At 41.4% G+C, this 21,730-nt stretch overlaps 1 protein-coding gene across 5 annotated transcripts in view; it reads left to right on the forward strand.

Moving 5' to 3' along the window:
* The first annotated feature begins 152 nt into the window (after window positions 1–152).
* Window positions 153–21,730, forward strand: part of LOC110535722 (ras GTPase-activating protein 1) — a 58,590-nt gene continuing 37,012 nt past the window's right edge. For 2 of the 5 annotated variants that reach the window (XM_021620920.2, XM_021620923.2), the window contains exon 1: window positions 153–1,590. In XM_021620920.2, coding sequence (XP_021476595.2) covers window positions 1,061–1,590 — 530 coding nt within the window. In that variant the 5' untranslated portion in view covers window positions 153–1,060. The remainder of the gene's footprint in view (window positions 1,591–21,730) is intronic. The other 3 variants (XM_036935510.1, XM_021620921.2, XM_021620922.2) reach the window with 3 other exon arrangements.

The raw sequence follows: 21,730 nt of genomic DNA on the forward strand, positions 1-21,730 counted from the left end.
CAATCAGGGTCTAAACAGCTCACCAATTCATAATTCAAGCATGCTTTTATAAGAATCATGCTAAATCTAAATATGAAAACCCAGGAAATTGACACAAAATAAATCCCGGGAAATGTTTTGGCTTCTATGGTGAACATGCGCACGCGGTCTCAGTTAAAATCACCATTGAAAGGGTCCCAATGTGTGGTTGGTTCTGAATTACTATTCAAAAGGTAACGCGTATCATACATGTGGCGTGCCACATTCATCGCGTGAATGGTATGATATTTCCCTCCTTTTAATGGAGGGATTGTAGTCTAATCCTGTGTCGAGACTGCTTTTCACTTCCTCACCACCGATAGCAGATATAATGGATGCAGCTCGCGTCGTGCAATTACTCGGTACTCTCTTGGCTGGGCCTGCGCTAGCAGAGTGGGGAGAGGGAGGGAGCGAATAGCGGCGGCAGCAGCAAGCCTCCAGCCCCGTAATCGAGAAAGAAACGCGAATTTACGCAAGAACGAAGTGCTGTAATTTGTTCAGTTGGTGGGCTACATCGGCTAAACTAAGTCCACCAGAGGTTCAGGCGACAGAAGGGGCCGTTTGTGGTGGCAACCTAAGACATTTGGGAACTCCGTAGGAGCAAAACAACAACAGCACAATACAGGATTGCACACACAGGCAGTGACAATAAAATAATACTTACCGACAAGTAGACTGGTGGCTGCCGAGGGAGCAGGCAGGACTAGGGAAAAAAAAGGAATTAAATACGTCATCTGCCTCTCCCTTCAGGTATTTAAACGTTATTTTCAAAACCGCAATTATAGTAGAACTTTAAACTCATGAAAACTCGTGTCTTCATAGCTAGCTACTGTAGCTAACTAGCTTTGGCTAGAGTTTAGCTTACGAGTTTGCGTTATTAGCTAACCACTAGCTAGCGCTAGCTGGCTACCGTTAATGTGTTGTTTTCCAATAAACTTTTGGTGTTGTTTTTACCAACCCAAACAGTGAGGGGGTGCTGCAAGACTAGAGGGGAAGGGCAGGTTCCCTTCTCGACTTATTCCCCTCTACGTATTTTCCGAAAATGATGGCTGCGGAGGTCAGTAGCGAGGATACGGGCTCTGTCTCGGCAGGGAAAGGGGTGGCGAGCGGTGGAGGCCCAGAGACGGCCCATTTTCCGTTTTATCCCAACCCGACCAGAGTGCGGGTCACTGATTTGGGCCAGGGAGCTGCAACAAACCTCCGCCACCCGTTGAACACCTCCCCAGACTCCCCCCCTGATATAAGTATGATTTACCCCGTGTCTGGAGGAGATACTGCCGGACCTGCCTTGTCCGCTACAGGGAGTGGCGGACATGCAATTATTATAGGAACAAGTTCAGGGACCATTGGCAGTGTGTGCTACTCCCCCACCTCGGAGGGACCCGGCATCCGGATGTCACCCACCTCGGTGGGTCCCGACGGGTCAAGTGTCTTCCCCCCTCTGCCACCACCTCCCCCACCGCCCCCAGGCTACGGAGGACTCGGAACTGTGGATGAAAGCGACATGCAGGATGGACCTGAATACGAGGAAGAGGAGGTGGTCTTCCCCCTCTCAGCGCCGCCCACGAACCAGTAAGTATTTGTTTTATATACACTCAAATTGTTATGTGTATTGTTCATTGACACTTAGTTTGAAAACCAAAATAGTATGTTTAAACGACCCGGGTATATTTCCTTCCTGCTGCGGCCATCACCAGTGCTCAAGTTTCTATTATACTTGTTGCAGCTGATGTCGCTAATGGCAGCAAGTCAAATTAAAGGGGTAGATGTCAGGGTGTTCCATTAACCTAGGTTGTTGTTAATCACAAATCTAGCGAAGTAATGAATAATGTATATACCCGAGAACAATTTCCATGAATCTCTCAATGTAGAGAAATATTTGCATACTGGTTGCCTTATTTTCCCAACTAAACCAGTTCGTTCACTTGCTTACAATTATGAATGCAATATCATTCCCGGAATAATTGTAATGCGTTTCTTTCAAGGCCACACTAAAGTTATTTGGTCAGCCTGTGGCAGGTGTAGCAGATGTGAAACCAATCTAGCACCTGTCAAAAATATTTTTGCTTCATCATTCTGAGCACCGATTAGGATCTTCTTTTAATCCACAGAATCATGTGGCCATCTTTTTAATTTTTTTATTGACTGATTTTCTAATTGGTGTTCTCATGAAATAATTAATCTCACATGTCCCCCTCCTGAATAAGGCTAGCCCATGCCTAGCCAAGAACTCCACAATGATTTCATCCAGAGTTGGGCTCAGACTACACACACAATTATATTTGGATCGACAATAACATTTTAGGACAATAGTTTACAACTACTGGAAACAGATCATTTATTGTAAAAAAATAATGAATACAGATCTACATTTTAAAATGCTGTTGAGAAATAATTGAGAAATAATAATTTTAAATGATTGTCCGATTGATAAAATGTATTCATGTTTCAACTCAATTAGAACCAGTACCTCCCAAATTAATGTTGTCAGTTTTAGCACTGAGTTGTTTGTCCTAACTACTAAATGAAAAATTCCCTTTACATTCAAAAGTTTTATTTCCAAATAACTGGTATAGTGAAGGGAGCTTTGTACACCCATCTGCTTCTTTCTCTTCTCTGAGCTTCTCTACCAACTCCTAAGCCAGCAGTAAACAGTGTAGTGCAGGGAACAAACCAACAGGCCAGTTTAACTACAATGACAGTGAAAGTTACATAAACTTTCAACTTTTTACATGTGGTTGTTTATTTAACTTAGTTAAAAAATATATACATTTGACAGAAGGAAATTTGATTAGTTAATTTCTACATGAATTAATCTGCTGCACATCAAGTTCCACTGAGTTAAAGGGATAATCCACAGCCAGATAAAAAATCATTCAATTTTTTTTTTACGCCTAGGTTCAATCCCTATGATTTCACTTCTAAGTGGTCCATTTGTGAAATCAGGAAATTGTGTAGGAACGCGTCATAGCTACATGGTTCTCATCACTGGAGATAGGGGATAACACACTATCACATTTCATAACGCTTTTAAAACAATTACCTGCACTACAGATTGCCAAATCATCCAATAGAGGGTATGGGCATACTTGTCTAAAAACATCCATCGGTCTATATAATCTTGACAAAGTATATATTTCGCTTAGATGTGCTCAATCTAAACGGTGTCTAAACGGTTTCTCCTTCAAGTACCATATCGCACAGCACCCTGTGGGTAACCTGGGGAAGGGCCATTGTTGCATTAGCTGCGTATTCTGCACTGGGCAGAGGCGAACTGCAGTTGAACTCTGTGAGATAGACGCCTAAATGGATAGTCCAGTTTGTTATGCGATTTTACAGCTCGCTAGCTAGCTACTTCACATGCTGATATTGACTTTGGTATTATTGTGTGTAACTACGTTTTGTAGCTAGCTAGCCACCCAACCCAGAGAGAGCATTGCATTTTGTAGTTGAGCTGCAACAGATTTCTGCAATGATTTTCACATGTTGCTACCAACTTTATATAAAGACAAAATGAACAATTTCTTCACAAATAATTATTTTCACATATTAGTGTTATTTAAGGCTCTTTACCACTGTTAATCATAGGAATTAGTGGTTTGTGGTGGATTATCCCCTTAAGTAAATTCTACCACAGACAGTATAATTCCACCATGAAATATACATTGATCGTGTAAAGGTACAAAATATGATGGCGCAGAAGTTCCTTTTTTTAAATGTAGAGTTAAAAAAAATAAAAAATAAACCCCAGACTCCTTTGAGTCAGTATGCAGTCGATACTTCAAATGTAAATTATTTAAACCTTACTGTGTACATATGTTTGTTCTCTGTTGCGTGTCTGTTTGCTGAAATACACATTTCTTAAATAAAACGTTAATCAATTAAAACCACTGACTGTTTCCTTCTAGCAATTGAATTGGCATATTCACACTGAGTTTCTATCTTAGAGCAACAGCAATAAGAACAGTCGGTGGTTGTAATTTCATTAACGTTTTATTACATTTCAGCAAACAAAAAAGCACGCTACAACAGAGGACAAACATAGGTAGGCCTACATGGTAAATGTTTAAGAAATGTAAATGTTTAAGTCCAAGGTAATTTCAAAAACGCTATTCTGCACTTCAACTCCATGGAGAAATCATCATGGAGTTGAGGTATTTGGCTAGCCTATGCCCTCCGACTGTAGGCTTTTGTGTCAGTGTGCTGCAGTAGGACTATCCATTGTGGGAGATGGAACTTATTGGGTTTCCTTACACAATCATATAGGCCTATGTATATTTTCTTTGTAGTGTGTGCGCTTGTGGCACTCGCGTTTGTCACAGTCTCATTAGAGAAGTGCTGAGCTTTATCATTTCTGGCCTCACGCTGTGAGATATGGAAGTGACTGGGGCTGAAGTGTGGAATCAGCTCTTATTTTAGGAGCTACATATCTCCCTGTCAGATTGCAGAGGAAGGGGGAAGGCCAACTTTTTAGCTCCCATTCGTCTCTACATTTGTGATGAATAATGCTTTGGAAGCAGCCCAACTGGAAATCCACTGCTTACAAGCAGTGAAAATAAATGTTTAGCACAACGCCAGTGGTTTCACCACAATTTCCTTTATATCCCTTTCTGTAGGGGCGCCAGTGACACAATGTCACGTGTAATGAATGGGACATTTTTTTTTACCCTTGTTTTTTTCCCCACAATGAGAGATGTCAGAATTGTTTTTTAAATGTATTTTTTGATCAACTATAGGGACATTTCACGCAACTGGAATCTGCTGCAACACAAGTCCTCTTTATCTGGTCTGTGGGTTGAGTTGTGGTGACCTGGCCACTGTAAACTAGCATGTTCAGGCTTAGTGCCTGGTGTGACATGCTGTGCCAAAGGTTACAAATTACCCTACCGTACGTACACAGTCTTGTCAGACAAAACAAAGTGCATTGCAATTCAACATCAAGACTCCGATAAACTATTTTGCATTAAGCATTATGGCTTCTTTGCCTGATTTCATATTTATTGTTGTCAATGTAGCATAGCACTACAGATCTGCTACAGTCAGCAATTTTCCATCATCACTTATCGTTGACACATAGTTGAGGCCCTTATACATTTTAGCTCATGCCTTAAAAGTCTCAAACAGTTATTCTGATAAAACATTTAATGCTACATGACCAAATGTATGTATACACGTGCTCGTTGGACATCTCATTCCAAAATCATGGGCATTAATATGGAGTTGGTCTCCCCCTTTGCTGCTATAACAGCCTCCTGGGAAAGCTTTCCACTAGATGTTGGAACATTGCTGCGGGGACTTGCTTCCATTCAGCCACGAGCATAAGTGAGGTCGGGTACTGATGTTGGGCGATTAGGCCTGGCTCTCAGTCAGCGTTCCAATTCATCCCAAAGGTGTTCAATGGGGTTGAGGTCAGAGCTCTGTGCAGGCCAGTGAAGTTATTCCATACCAATATCAACAAACCATATCTGTATGGACCTCGCTTTATGCAGAGGGGCATTGTCATGCTGAAACAGGAAAGGGCGTTCCCTAAACCGTTGCCACAAAATTGGAAGCACAGAATTGTCTAGAAAGTCATTGTTTGCTGTAGCGTTAAGATTTCCCTTTACTGGAACTAAGGGGCCTAGCCCAAATCAAGAAACAGCCCCGACCATTATTCCTCCTCCACCAAACTTTACAGTTGGTACTATGCTTTTGGGCAGGTAGCGTTCTCCTGGCATCCATATTTGTCCATCGGACTAACACATGGTGAAGAGTGATCAATCACTCCACGGAATGCATTTCCACTGCTCTAGAGTCTCTAGTTACGGTGAGGTTTACACCACTCCAGCCGACGCTTGACATTTTGCATGGTGATCTTAGGCTTGTGTGCGTCTGCTCGGCCATGGAAACCCATTTCATTAAGCTCCCGACTAAGTTCTTGTGCTGATGTTGCTTCCAGAGGTAGTTTGGGACTCGGTAGTGAGCGTTGCAACCAAGGACAGACCATTTTTACGAGCAACCTTCAACAGCATTGTCCTGTTCTGTGAGCTTACCGCTTTGCGGCGCTCCTGTTTTTATTTTTTATTTGTCATTATAGGGTGTTATGAGGGGGACTATTTAATCAATTTTAGAATAAGACTGTAACATAACAAAATGTAAGAGTTTTATTTTCTCATGTTAAACTACCAGGAAGTCCGAAAAGACAGACTTGAGTGGGTGGTGAGCTAGTAGGCTGAGTGGATGGGGAGCTCGCCGTGACTGGTGGTTCTTTGAAGCAACATGGATGCAGTGTTGCAGTGACATTTTCTCAAACAATTTTGCCAATACACAAAGCAACTCGAACAACATTGAAATTGCATGCAACATCCAATCCTGTCATACATCACATCATAGTTTCACCAAATATTTGTTTCCAACTGTTTTGTTGTTGTAACAGCATTAATAATAACAAAATGTTGTCTGTAGGCTAATTTAGCTATCTAGCCCGAGTGGAATTATCAGCATTGTTTATCAAGCTGATTGAAGTGCACACCTTCGCTGATTAAAGTGCACACACTGTCGACCAGGGCCTTAGTGGTGACACACCATCCGTCCACACACCAAGTCCATAGGCGACTCCTTACACTGTCACTCTCAGGGCTGGACATCCTAACATCCCTGGCAGTGTAATGGACGCCTCTTGAGGACAGTGTAGTTGAGAGGATTCTGCCCTTGCCACGAAATGATGACCCAGTTAAGACGCGGGTCTTATCCGCATGTGCCACTAATCCACTGTGGAGAGGTGACTGTCTGAAGCAGTGGTGCCGTCCCATGGATGATGCATCATCTGATAAACAGGCAGACAAGTGCACAGTTAAGATCCTATAAAATCTCTTATTCCATTTTCTCTGTTTTAGTTTTTCCTGGTTAACGTTCTTCCCAGTTTTTTTTTTTACATGTTTTCGCGCTCAAAATATGTATTTTTTTGAAAAACAACTAAATTGTTCTATTAAGTCCACAACTACGCTTAAACCACATCAGCAGACCAATTTTGAGCCCTGGGAAAATATATTTTTGTGTATAGTTACCCTTTTAATGCAAGTGTGCACCAGCAAGAAACCGTTGTTTCTGTAGTGTCATGTGATTGCAGAGTTTGAAAAACAAATGGCCACTGGATTGATGCAAAATTCATTATATAATTCTGCCAAGCAGGCATAGACTACTTTGTAGTTACCATTTTAATTAAGAAGGTTTTTGGTAGAGCCTGACAAATATGGGATTTTTGGGTCCGATGCCGATTTATATCTGAAGCTATATTGTAGAATGAAAAACACCATTTTAACACATTATGCTCCAAGGAGTTAACAAATACTCATGCAGGGAAATGCTTTCTGCTCTCGTTTTAGTTTCACACATTGTTTTTAGCTAGCTAAATTAGAATCTTATCTCATCATGAACACAATCACATGGTCCAAATGATAGATCTGCGCCAACTGTCTTGCAGATTGCATATTTGGGAAAACTAATAAAATAAGCCCACTAACATAATAGGCCCAGACAGTAATGGTGTCTTTTGTATCAAGTGTGTGTGTTCATTTTGGCACCAGTCCAGTGTTCGCACATAGCACTGGCTAGATGGAGACTAACTACATTCCTATACCGCCTTATGCGGTGGGCTCTGATTGTACAAGGATACAATGTACAGATTCACTATGTGAAGGGTTCGGCGAATGTGGTTGCCGATGCTCTATCACGGGTTTAGTAACTGAGGATTGTAACTGTTGGGTTTTGTTATTGCAAACTGTAAGTTTGCAGGTTTTGGGGTGGACGTGTTAGGTTCCCCAGTTTCTGTGTTGTGGGTTTGTTTGTATGTATTTCAGGAAATGGCTTCCTGGATTCCCCCAAGCAGCTGATTGGTCGGCCCCATTGCAGAGTGGAGCTGACCCCGCCCTCTCGTCAGGGGATACAGCTGTCTGCAATTACATAGTCTTTCGCCAGCTGTATAAAAGCCAGTGTTGCTTTGCTCAGAGAGAGAGCTTATTAGTATGTCCTGTGTTGGTTGTTGCTCACAGTTTTTTTGTAAAGTATTTTGTAGCCGGTCCTGCTGAGTTATGTTTTTATCATAAGGACTGTGTTTTGATTATTGAAATTGTTCACGTTAAGTTAGTATTATTCTTTTTTTGTTCCCAGGGGGGAAGGGGAAGGCACCTTGGGAGTGTTTAAGGCAAGAGGCCTGCGGGCATACATATACCTTCAGTATATACTCTGTCTATGCACCCTAGGTAAGACCTGGGCGGACCGTCCCCTGTATTAAGTACTACTTAAGCGCTTGACTATTTATATTTTTGACAACTTATATGTTTCTAAAGAAAATGATGTACTTAAGTATATTTAAAACAATACTTTTACTCATGTAGTATTTTACTGAGTGACTCACTTTTTTGTAAGTAATTTTCTATTAAGCTATCTTTACTTTTACTCAAGCATGACAATTGGGTTCTTTTTCCACAACTGGCATTTGGTTCGCTAACTAAGTTGCTAGATATCAAGCTTTTAGGTTACAACAGAGACATCCAATCCCCTCCTGGATCAAGAGCCCTGTTGCCCTAAAATAGTTTTGTGCATAAAAAAAAAAAAAATATTCTTTGAATTCTTTTGTAGGATTTTTAAAATCATACCGTTGGCATTTTGAAATACGCTGGTAAACAGTATATCACCCAAGCTAAGTCTGACCGGTAAAACGGTAGATCACCCAAGCCTAGTCTGGCCATGACCAGATTCAAACCCTTTGAGCCCCCCCTTCCGTCCACCATATGGCGGAACCAATCAACGTCCTCAGATAATCAACGAGTGGCACCTGTACTGGGCGCTGAAGTCAAATTATAACAATGGCTGCTCTTGAGGGGGTTGGTGTTGATGCTGCTATAGGAACAGTTAATGCAAACAAGTTTCTATTGGACAATTTCAAATACCCCCCCCCCCCCCCCCCCCCCTGTTTTGTTCTTAAATGGTTTTCGTAATGAATACGCCCCGGGTCTAGTGAGGGGGACCACAAAAACAAGACCCCTTCTTCCTGTCCAACATACAGGATGCAGTAAAGGAGGGAGAGGTTGAGGTTATACACTGTAGCTCTGTTCTACAAGGCCTATGGTCAAAGCCATTATGCCTACAGTACCCGTCTACTGACCTTGCAAGTCTTTGCCCTTGGTTGGCACAGTCTTACCTGGTTCTGGAATGGGAAGGGAAAGAATATCACTCTTGACTTGGAACACCTCAACTTCTTTTAAGTCAATTTTGAAGAGCCTGGGTCCAAACATGACTGAGCAAGCAGCAGACAGGATTAGCAAGTCCATTGGTGTACTCGATGACTTGATGGAAACCAGATGTTGAGTTGGAGGCATTCATTTTTCACCTTGTCTGCTCAGGGATTTGAACCAGAGACCTTTTGGTTAGTGGTTCAACACTCTTAACCATTAGGCTACATGCTGTCCATCATGCTGCTTGACAGACCAGGGACATTTTAGCTTTTGTGGAGGTTCTCAGGGAGGCAGAGCTGTTCAAAACCAAACCAGGCAGAGTTCACAGCATTTCCTGGTTTTAAAAGAAACATTCTCTCAAAAGTGAAGTACAGTGAGTTGTGGGGGTGGATGAGGTCCAACTTGGAGTGGAGAAATGCTCCCGTTTTGATTTGAAACAGCTTTAGGTGCCAGGCTAGCTTGGGATGTGGTTGGCTTAGCCTGACAGTCAAACCCTGTCAGGATTAGGCTCAACTGTTGTCGCTAAACATGTATTGTTCTGTTTGTATTTATCAGTAAAACTTTTTATCTGTAGAACTTCCCATGTATCATTGTTCTACTGTAACAAAGTAAAAATCTAACTTTTATTTTAACTTCTTGATGAATTAATAATTTGAAAAAAATCCATAGTGTTAACAATTGAAATTAAACACCAGTGACTTACTTTTCTTATTCAGTTGCATTTGGACATGTAACAAATATACAGATAGTAATAGCCTAATTTCTGAGCAGTCATTCTTTCATGTCCCTCACAGACCTAGAGGTGATTAACCCAGCAAGACATAGAGATATTGTCCTGTTACATGTTGGGAAATCAGCTGGCTAGGTTTCTTCTTGAATTTGCTTGCTTCAGGATAGGGTTAAGAATGAAGTGAAAATTACCACAACCCATATTTAAGAAGTTACAAACGGGGGGGGGGGTCTGATTCTTGATCAGCACTCCTACTTTAAGACGCTTTAGGAATATGGATCTAGAAGATGAACTGGCAATGGTTTTATTCAGTGACAATGTTTATTCATCCTCTTTGGAAAGCTCTATTTGGAGACTGGCTCTCCCCTGGTTGAAATAAAATAAGATCCAACATAAGTCTATAAAAGAAAGTACAATAATATCCATATTTATGGACTTGCAAACCAAAGTAATCATACTGTCTGTTGTAACATTGTAACGTTAGAGTAAGGCATATAGCTAGCTAAGGTTAGCTAGCTAGTTGAGAAGGTCTGTTACTTGGCTAGCAACGTGGCCCTTAGTTCTGCACTGCCTGTCATCAAGCTTTCCAATTCTGAGGTGACCTGCTATTTGCAGCTTATCTACTGTTCCGTGGTCTGTCACATTCTATGATTCTTAGCCCCCCCCCCCCCCCCTCTCTGTGAGTCCTGTGATCAGGCTCCATGACTGGACGTGTAGGCTATTCCTCTGTGTCATGTTAGCTGGCACCAACATGCAGGCCGGGAGTGAGGTGGTAATCATTCACAGAGTTGGACATGGTTCCGTACTCTTTCTTCCAGAGTGTGAGTCTGCTAAACATAGCACTTTGTAGCACGCCACGGAGAGGGCGACTCGATCACACCTCCTGTACAACAGAGGCTTATTCATCAACAATGGTGGGATCAGTGTTTCACGCTAACAACTGCTTAGCGAAGAAGGCAAGGGAGACGTCAGGAGCCCTAATGCCACACTCCCCACCTCCGAGAACACCGTCCCTGTGCCTGAACTAAAACAAATAGGGCACTAGGAAACAAGCCATTGATTTTGAGTTTCCATGAAGATTAAAGAGGATTTTGAGTCGTAAACTGTTTCCCTAAGGGGGGAGTTGTACAGTGCCTTCAGAAAGTATTGGTACGACTTGACTTATTCCACGTTTTGTGTTACAGCCTGAATTCAAAATGGAATTCCATTTTTTTCTCTAAACCATCAACACACAATACACCATAATGATGACGTGAAAACCATGTTTTTGAAAATGTTTGTTAATGAAATGCAGAAATATATCTTCCCTATGTATTCACAGCCCTGAGTTAATACTTTGTAGAAGCACCTTTGGCAGCGATTATAGCCGTGAGTCTTTCTGGGTAAGTCTCTAAGCGCTTTCCACACCTTGATTGTGCAACATTTGCCCATTTTATTATTTTCAAAATTCTTCAAGCTCTGTCAAATATGTTGTTGATCATTGCTAGACAACCATTGTCAAGTCATGCCATAGATTTTCAAGCATATTCAAGTCAAAACTGCAACTTGACCACTCAGGAATATTCACCGTCTTCTTGGTAAGCACCTCCAGTGTAGATTTTGCCTTGTGTTTTAGAAAATTGTCCTGCTGAAAGGGGAATTCTTCTCACAGTTTCTGGTGGAAAGCAGACTAAACCAGGTTTTCCTCTAGGATTTTACCTGTGTATTATTTTATCCTGAATCTCCCCAGTCTTTAACGATTACAAGCAAACCCATAACATGATGCAGCCACCATTATGCTTGAAAATATGGAGTGGTACTCAGTAATGTGTTGTATTGGATTTGCCCCAAGCATAACACTTTGTTTTAAGGACAAAATCATTTTTTTGTCACATTATTTTGCTGTATTACTTTACTGCCTTACATGATGCATGTTTTGGAATATGTTTCACTCTGTCAATTAGGTTAGTATTGTGGGGTAACTACAATATTGTTGATCCATCCTCAGTTTTCTCCTAGCACAGCAATTGTAACTGTTTTCAAGTCACCACTGGCCTCTTGGTGTAATCTCTGAGCAGTTTCCTTCCACCCAGGCAACTAAGTTAGGAAGCACACCTGCATCTTTGTAGTGATTGGGTGTATTGAGACACCATCCAAAGTGTAATTCTTAACTTCACCATGCTCAAAGGCATATTCTGTCTGCTTTTTAAAAAATTTTATTTTATTTTTATTAAGTATAAATGGGTGCCCTTTTTTGCAACGCGTTGGAAAACCTCCCTGTTTTTTGTGGTTGAATCTTTTTTATTTTATTCACTGCACAGGGGAGGGACCTTACAATGATCTGTATGTTTAGGGTACAGAGACGAGGTAGTCATTCAGAAATCATGTGAAACCCTATTGCATACAGTCCATTCAACTTATTATGTGACTTGTTGAGCACATTTTTACTCCGGATCTTATTTAGGCTTGCAATAACAGTGGTTGAATACTTATTCACACAAGACATTTCAGCTTTTCATTTTTAATTATGTTGTAAAAATGTCAAACATTTCCTCTTTGACATTGAGCTATTGTGTGTAAACCAGTGAAATTTAAAAATGTATCCATTTTAAATCCAGGCTGTAACACAAAATCAAGGGTGTGAATACTTTCTGGAGGCATTGTAGATCAGCGGGTGTGTGATTGAGTTTGCCAGATAGCAGTTGGTCATGAAAACGTTGCTTGCTGAAGGGCTAATTGAGCACCCACACTCTCTAATTGCCTTTTTGACATGTGGTGCCAGTGGAATTCCTAAAGGCGCGAGGATCCAGTCACATACCTATCCTCTTGTTGAGGAGACAGTCCTTTATAACAATTCACTTTTTTGTCTGTCGTTGCAAAGATTTGGTGACTGGTAATCCCAACAATTAGAATTAGTGTAGGCCTCGGAGAGCCTTATTAAGAATGTAGCCTAATTTCCTGGGCCTTAGCGTTTGAAATTTCTGCAATGCCACAACTGGAAAAACCACAAGCCGCGCCACTAAAACTAAATACAGCTTGTATTGCAGTGTTCAGCTTTTTTGCCTGGATGCTGGTTGAAAGTTCTTTAGTTGTTGCTAAATGAAGTTTGTCATCTTACAAACTAATGCATACATCATTGCAGTAACGGTAACATTCATATTAGATCACATGCTCTGTTCGGTGCATTGGTAAGGCATACGGTTTCCAAGCATTTTCTGCATGATACGCAATGTCCTGTCATGACTCTCCAGTACCCACACTGCCCTGCCTTTTTCTCCTGCATCCTGTTTTCAGGACTTCTGAGCTGCTCATTGTGGCCTCCATAGGACCTTCAGAGACTTTCTACAATAGTTTGGGATTTTATCTATACTGAACAAAAATATAAACGCAACTTGTAAAGTGTTGGTCCCATGTTTCATGAACTGAAATAAAAAGATTACAGAAATCTACTATACGCCCAAAAAGCGTATTTCTCCAAAATGTTTTGCACATAAATGTGTTTACATTCCTGTTAGTGAGCATTTACCTGACAGCTGTGGCATATCAAGAAGCTGAATAAACGGCATGGATCATTACACAGATGAACCTTGTGCAGGGGAAAATAAAAGACCACTCTAAAATGTGCAGTTCTGTCACACAACACAATTCCACAGATGTCTCAAGTTCTGAGGGAGCGTGCAATTGGCATGCTGACTGCAGGAATGTCCACCAGAGCTGATGCTAGAGAATGTAATTCTCTTTTATCTACCACTTCCAACGTTCTGTTAGAGAATTTGGCAGTACGTCCAACCGGCCCCACAACCCCAGACAGCGTATAACCACGCCAGCCCAAGATCTCCAAATCCGGCATCTTCACCTGCGGGATCGTCTGAGACCAGACAGCTAATGAACAAACAGCCTGATAAACTCTATGCGAAGGGGAGAGAGTGCATTTGGAAAGTATTCAGACCCCGTTTTTCACATTTGGTTAACTTACAGCCTTATTCCTAAAATGGAATAAAAAATGTGTCTTCCCTAATCAACACAATACCCCATAATGACAAAGCGAAAACAGGTTTTTAGAATACATAGAATACATAGAATAGAATAGAATAGAATACATTTTAGAATACATACATACATACATACATACATACATACATACATACATACATACATACATACATACATACATACATACATACATACATACATACATACAGTACCAATCAACAAGTCGGCAGGGTAGCCTAGTGGTTAGAGTGTTGGACTAGTAACCGGAAGGTTGCAAGTTCAAATCCCCAAACTGACAAGGTCATCTGTCGTTCTGCCCCTGAACAAGGCAGTTAATCCCACGTTCCTAGGCCGTCATTGAAAATAAGAATTTGTTCTTAACTGACTTGCCTAGTTAAATAAAGGTTAAAAAAAAAAAGTCCATATTATGGCAAGAACAGCTCAAATAAGCAAAGAGAAACAATAGTTCATCATTATTTTAAGACATGAAGGTCAGTCAATCTGGAAAATGTCAAGAACTTTGCAAAAACCATCAAACGCTATGTTGAAACTAGCTCTCAGGACCTCCACAGGAAAGGAAACCCAGAGTTACCTCTGCTGCAGAGGATATTTTCATTAGTTACCAGCCTAAGAAATTGCATCCCAAGTAAATGCTTCAGAGTTCAAGTAACAGACACATCAACTGTTCAGAGGAGACTGCGTGTTGAATTAGAGACTTGCTTGGGCTAAGAAACACGAGTATATGGACATTAGACCGGTGGAAATCTGTCCTTTGTCCTGATGAGTCCAAATTTGAGATTTTTGGTTACAACTGCTATATTGACATACGTTTTCAGACCCTTTGCTATGAGACTGGAAATTGAGCTCCGGTGCATCCTGCTTCCATTGATCACCCTTGATATTTCTACAATATGATTGGATACCACCTTTTTGTAAATTTAAATGAATTGGTCATGATTTGGAAAGGCAGACCTGTCTATGTAAGGTCCCACAATTGACAGTGCATGTCAGAGCAAAAACCAAGCCAGGAGGTCGAAGGAATTGTCCGTAGCACTCGGGAGGGATTGTGTCATGGCACAGATCTGGGGAAGGGTACCAAAAAATTTCTGCAGCATTGAAGGTCCCGAAGAACACATTGGCCTCGTCCATTCTTAAATGTAAGAAGTTTGGCACCACCAAGACTTCATGGAGCTGGTCGCTCGGCCAAACTCAACAATCGGGGGAGAAGAGCCTTGATCAGGGAGGCAACAAAGAACCCGTTGGTCACTTTGACAGGGCTCCAGTTCCTCTGTGGAGATGGGAGAAACCTCCAGAAGGACAACCATCTCTGCAGCACTCCACCGATCCGGCCTTTATGGTAGTGGCCAGACGGAAGCCACTCCTCTAGTAAAAGGCACATGACAGCCGCTTGGATTTTTTCAAAGTGCACCTAAAGGACTCTCAGACCATGAGAAACAAGATTCTCTGGTCTGATGAAGCCAAGATTGCATTATTTGGCCTGAATGCCAAGCGTCACGTCTGTAGGAAACCCGGCACTATCCCTACGGTGAAGCGTGGTGGCAGCATCATGCTGTGGGGATGTTTTTCACCGGCAGGGACTAGGAGACTAGTCAGGCTCGAGGGAAAGATGAACGGAGCAAAGTACAGAGCGATCCTTGATGAAAACCTGCTCGGGACCTCCAACTGGAGCAAAGGTTTACCTTCCAATAGGACAACGACTCTAAGCACACAGCCAAGACAATGTCTATACATGTCCTTGAGTGGCCCAGCTAGAGCCTGGACTTGAACTTGATCAAACATTTCTGGAGAGACCTGAAAATGGCTGTGCAGCTATGCTCCCCATCCAACTTGACAGAGCTTGAGAGGATCTGCAGAGAAGAATGGGAGAAACTCCCCAAATACAGGTGTGCCAGGCTTGTAGCGTCATACCCAAGAAGACTCCTGGCTGTTTTCGCTGCCAAAGGTGTTTCAACAAAATGCTGAGTAAAGGGTCTGAATACTTGTGTAAATGTGCTATTTTGATTTTGTGTGTGTGTGTGTATGCCACACACACAGTTGAAGTCGGAAGTTTACATACACCTTAGCCAAATACATTTAAACTCAGTTTTTCACAATTGCTGACATTTTAATCCTAGTAAAAATTCCCTGTTTTAGGTCAGTTAGGATCACTACTTTATGTGAAATGTCAGAATAATAGAGATTTATTTCAGCTTTTATTTCATCACATTCCCAGTGGGTCAGAAGTTTACATACACTCAATTAGTATTTGGTAGTATTACCTATAAATTGTTTAACCTGGTTCAAATATTTTGGGTAGCCTTTCGCAAGCTTCCCACAATAAGTTGGGTGAATTTTGGCCCATTCCTCCTAACAGAGCTGGTGTAACTGAGTCAGGTTTGTAGGCCTCCTTGCACACACACGCTTTTTCAAATCTGCCCACAAATGTTCTATGTGATTTAGGTGAGGGCTTTGTGATGGCCACTCCAATACCTTGACTTTGTTGCCCTTAAGCCAATTTGCCACAACTTTGGAAGTATGCTTGGGGTCATTGTCCATCTTGAAGACCCATTTGCAACCAAGCTTTACACTGGTGTTTAACACTTGTATAATTTGTGAATTATTATGAGTATTTCTGTTCATGAATTTGGCACGCTGCTATTTCACTGGGTCTTGTCAAATCAATCCCGTTAATGGGATTGGCGCGTGAAGGGATCACTAAGAGGTTTTAACTTCCTGACTGCTATCTTGAGATTTTGCTGAAATATATCCACATAATATTCCTTCCACCTCGCCAACATCCAGTGAAATTGCAGGGCGCCAAATTCAAACAAATCTCATAATTAAAATTCCTCAAACATACAAGTATTGTACACCATTTTTAAAGATCAACTTCATGTTAATCCAGCCACAGTCTGATTTCAAATTGGTGCGTTATGTTCAGAAATGCATTGTCTAAAACAAACATCCGGTGAAAGTGCAGAGAGCCACATCAAATTACAGAAATACTCATCATAAACATTGATTAAAGATACGAGCGTTAAACATATGATTAAAGATCAACTTCTCTAGGATAGGGGGCAGCATTTGGAATTTTGGATGAAAAGCACGCCCAAATTCAACTGCCTGCTACTCATCCCCAGAAGATAAGATCTGCATATTATTAGTAGATTTGGATAGAAAACACTCTGAAGTTTCAAAAACTGTTTGAATCATGTCTGTGAGTATAACAGAACTTATGTAGAAGGCGAAACCCCGAGGACAAACCATTCAGCTTTTTCTTTTTGAGGTCACTCTTTTCAGTGGGTTTTCATTGGAAATCCAGAAATTTCTAAGGGACTTGCTTGCAGTTCCTACTGCTTCCACTGGATGTCACCAGTCTTTAGAAATTGGTTGAGGTTTTTTTTTTGTGTAATGAAGTAGCCCTTTTCAAAAAGAGGGTCACTTCATGTGTACTGTTTGATAGAGGCGCATGACCAGAGAGCTAGCGTCAGTTTGTTTTCTTCCTGTATTGAACACGGATCAGCCCATCTTCAATTTTATCGATTATTTACTTTAAAAAATACCTAAAGTTGTATTACAAAAGTAGTTCTGAAATGTTTTGGCAAAGTTTACAGGTAACGTTTGAGATATTTTGTAGTCACGTTGCGCAAGTTGGAACCGGTGTTTTTCTGGATCAAATGCGCCAAATAAATGGACGGAATTAATCGAACAAAAGGACCATTTGTGATGTTTATGGGACATATTGGGGTGCCAACAGAAGAAGCTCGTCAAAGGTAAGGCATGATTGATATTTTTATTTCTGCATTTTGTATCGCGCCTGCAGGGTTGAAATATGTTTTCTCTCTTTTGTTTACGGAGGTTCTATCCTCAGATAATAGCATCGTTTGCTTTTGCCGAAAAGCCTTTTTGAAATCTGACATGTTGGGTGGATTCACAACACGTGTAGCTTTAATTTGGTATCTTACATGTGTGATTTCATGAAAGTTTGATTTTTATGGGAATTTATTTGAATTTGGTGCACTGCATTTTCTCTGGCTTTTGGCCAAGGGGATGCTACCTTCCCACATATCCCAGAGAGGTTAAAAAAACTACAAACCTCGGATTTCCCACTTCCTGGTTGGATATTTCTCAGGTTTTTTCCTGCCATATGAGTTCTGTTATACTCAGACATTATTTTAACAGTTTTTAAAACTTTAGAGTTTTCTATCCAAATCTACTAATAATTGTCAGTCATAGTTGAAGTGTACCTATGATGAAAATTACAGGCGCCTCTCATTTAAGTGGGAGAACTTGCACAATTGGTGGCTGACTAAATACTTTTTTGCCCCACTCTATATATATATATATATATATATATATATATATATATATATATATATATATATATATATATATATATATATATATATATATATATATATACACACATTTCGATATACTATAGGCCTACCGTACGCGACATGAGTCTCACTAGTGTTGAATAACGTGGTGTGGGTCTTATTTAAAAAGCATTTTTAAGTTAGAAGGAATATGATTTGAAGCAATAGCCTACCAGCGTGTGGTCAACTATTTCAGTACCATTTGGTGCTGCTCTGAGACAAGCATGGGGACTGGTCTTGATAAATCAATTAGCTTTTTATTTTCCCTCAGTCTCCGATTGGTTGGTTGGACTTCAATTAGGGTGTGGAAATGTTAAGATTATTTGGCTCTTACTTTCGTACTGTAGCCTACTCCTGACCGGTCACGTTGTACAGTGCCATTATGGGCTATTAGCAGGACAATAGATAATTTGCAAGGCAGTTGATCAGCAGTAACTTTGTGGATGGGACCTTCTGAGTGGTTCAGTGGTCTAAGACACTGCATTGCAAACTGCGTTGCTACAGATGCTGGTTCGATACCCGTGCCGGCCGCAACCGGGAGACCCATGAGGCGACGGTGGGTTTTTGGTTTCTCTCCCTCAAAAACAAAATAAATAATTCTAAACGACAAACTGGCTTTATTTACAAATGTAGTAATTGTCCCACCCCATTTTCAAGAATGGCCTTTTCTCCCCTATTTTAGGTTATTTGAAAACGAAATCTCAAAATATAATTATTTTTAAGCAAAGTGATTATTATTTAATTAATTTAGAATTATATAAAAGCCCCTTAGATATTCTCACAGATCAGATTTGCCCTAATGAAAAATGCCCCTTGGATTTAGAGGATTAGAGGATTCTAAATTAATATCTAAGGGGCATTTTTTGTTAGGGCAAATCTGATCTGTGAGAAAATCTTAGAGGCTTTTATACATGAATGAATGAATGAATGAATGAATGAATTAAATAATAATAATCACTTTGTTAAAAAAATATATATATACTGCTCAAAAAAATAAAGGGAACACTAAAATAACACATCCTAGATCTGAATGAATGAAATATTCTTATTAAATAGTTTTTTCTTTACATAGTTGAATGTGCTGACAACAAAATCACACAAAAATGATCAATGGAATTCAAATGTATCAACCTATGGAGGTCTGGATTTGGAGTCACACTACAGGCTGATCCAACTTTGATGTAATGTCCTTAAAACAAGTCAAAATGAGGCTCAGTAGTGTGTGTGGCCTCCACGTGCCTGTATGACCTCCCTACAACGCCTGGGCATGCTCCTGATGAGGTGGCGGATGGTCTCCTGGGGGATCTCCTCCCAGACCTGGACTAAAGCATCCACCAACTCCTAGACAGTCTGTGGTGCAACGTGGCGTTGGTGGATGGAGCGAGACATGATGTCCCAGATGTGCTCAATTGGATTCAGGTCTGGGGAACGGGCGGGCCAGTCCAAAGCATCAATGCCTTCCTCTTGCAGGAACTGCTGACACACTCCAGCCTCATGAGGTCTAGCATTGTCTTGCATTAGGAGGAACCCAGGGCCAACCGCACCAGCATATGGTCTCACAAGGGTCTGAGGATTTCATCTCGGTACCTAATGGCAGTCAGGCTACCTCTGGCGAGCACATGGAGGGCTGTGCGGCCCCCCAAAGAAATGCCACCCCACACCATGACCGACCCACCGCCAAACCGGTCATGCTGGAGGATGTTGCATGCAGCAGAACGTTCTCCACGGCGTCTCCAGACTCTGTCACATGTTCTCAGTGTGAAACTGCTTTCATCTGTGAAGAGCACAGGGCGCCAGTGGCGAATTTGCCAATCTTTGTGTTCTCTGGCAAATGAAAAACGTCCTGCACGGTGTTGGGCTTTAAGCACAACCCCCACCTGTGGAGGTCGGGCCCTCATACCACCCTCATGGAGTCTGTTTCTGACCGTTTGAGCAGACACATGCACATTTGTGGCCTGCTGGAGGTCATTTTGCAGGGCTCTGGCAGTGCTCCTCCTTGCACAAAGGTGGACGTAGCGGTCCTGCTGCTGGGTTGTTGCCCTCCTACGGCCTCCTCCACGTCTCCTGATGTACTGGCCTGTCTCCTGGTAGCGCCTCCATGCTCTGGACACTATGCTGACAGACACCGCAAACCTTCTTGCCACAGCTCGCATTGATGTCCCATCCTGGATGAGCTGCACTACCTGAGCCACTTGTGTGGGTTGTAGACTCCGTCTCATGCTACCACTAGAGTGAAAGCACCGCCAGCATTCAAAAGTTACCAGAACATCAGCCAGGAAGCATAGGAACTGAGAAGTGGTCTGTGGTTATCACCTCTAGAACCACTCCTTTATTGGGGGTGTCTTGCTAATTGCCTATAATTTCCACCTGTTGTCTATTCCATTTGCACAACAGCATGTGAAATTTATTGTCAGTCAGTGTTGCTTCCTAAGTGGACAGTTTGATTTCACAGAAGTGTGATTGACTTGGAGTTACATTGTGTTGTTTTAAGTGTTCCCTTTATTTCTTTGAGCAGTGTATTTTGGAGATTTCATTTTCAAATAACCTAAAGTGAGTGAGGAAAAAGGTATTCTTACTCATTTTGTAAATAAAGTCAGTTTGTTATTTAGTTGTTTGTTTCTGTTTTTAGAGGGAGAGAAACCAAAATCCCACTATTTCATGGGTCTCCTGGTCGCGGCAGGCACGGGTATCTTACCAGCATCTGTATCAACTCAGTTTGCACAGCAGTATCTTAGACCGCTGTGCCACTCGGGAGGCCCCATCCACAACGTTAATGCTGATCAATTGCCTTCCACAAAGTATCAAAATACAGGGAAGTGTTGGCAAGAGTCTATTGTCCTGCTGATAGCCCATAATGGGCTATTATTATACATGGTGTCCAGGTCTATTTTGATCCAAATCCATGAATGAGTCACTCAACTTTATGTAGGTGCCGTGGCTATATGCCTGCGCCGTCAACTTCATTTATTTAGCCGACATCACTTGCTTATATTTAGTCAACATATATATCTTAAGAATATAATTTAACATTTTAGTTTCTCTTAGAATAAAAACCTTAGTGTAACAGTTTTTTTAGTAAGTAATACTGACAAGTAGAAATACTATTTTATTTTTTTCAGGGTATGCGCATGCTGGACAGAGGAATTGCAATTCTTACACTATTGTTCTAAATACAATCACCTTCATCATTCAGTCAATTGAAATTCAATTTTGAAGTCGTGCACAATTATCAATTTATTTTTGGTTTATGTCGTCCATTCAATCATTGTCAGTTAGACACTTGCGCCTTCGGACCCAAAAGCATAATCAGTGCTCTAACTCCACCTTGCGCTGGTCTGGAGCAATGAAGCAGTGACGCAAGGTACCGTACTAAACCACAAATGACCTAAGTCGCACAGCATAATCTCAAAACCTTT

The sequence above is a fragment of the Oncorhynchus mykiss genome, chromosome 11, assembly GCF_013265735.2.
Source record: "Oncorhynchus mykiss isolate Arlee chromosome 11, USDA_OmykA_1.1, whole genome shotgun sequence".
NCBI lineage: Eukaryota > Metazoa > Chordata > Actinopteri > Salmoniformes > Salmonidae > Oncorhynchus > Oncorhynchus mykiss.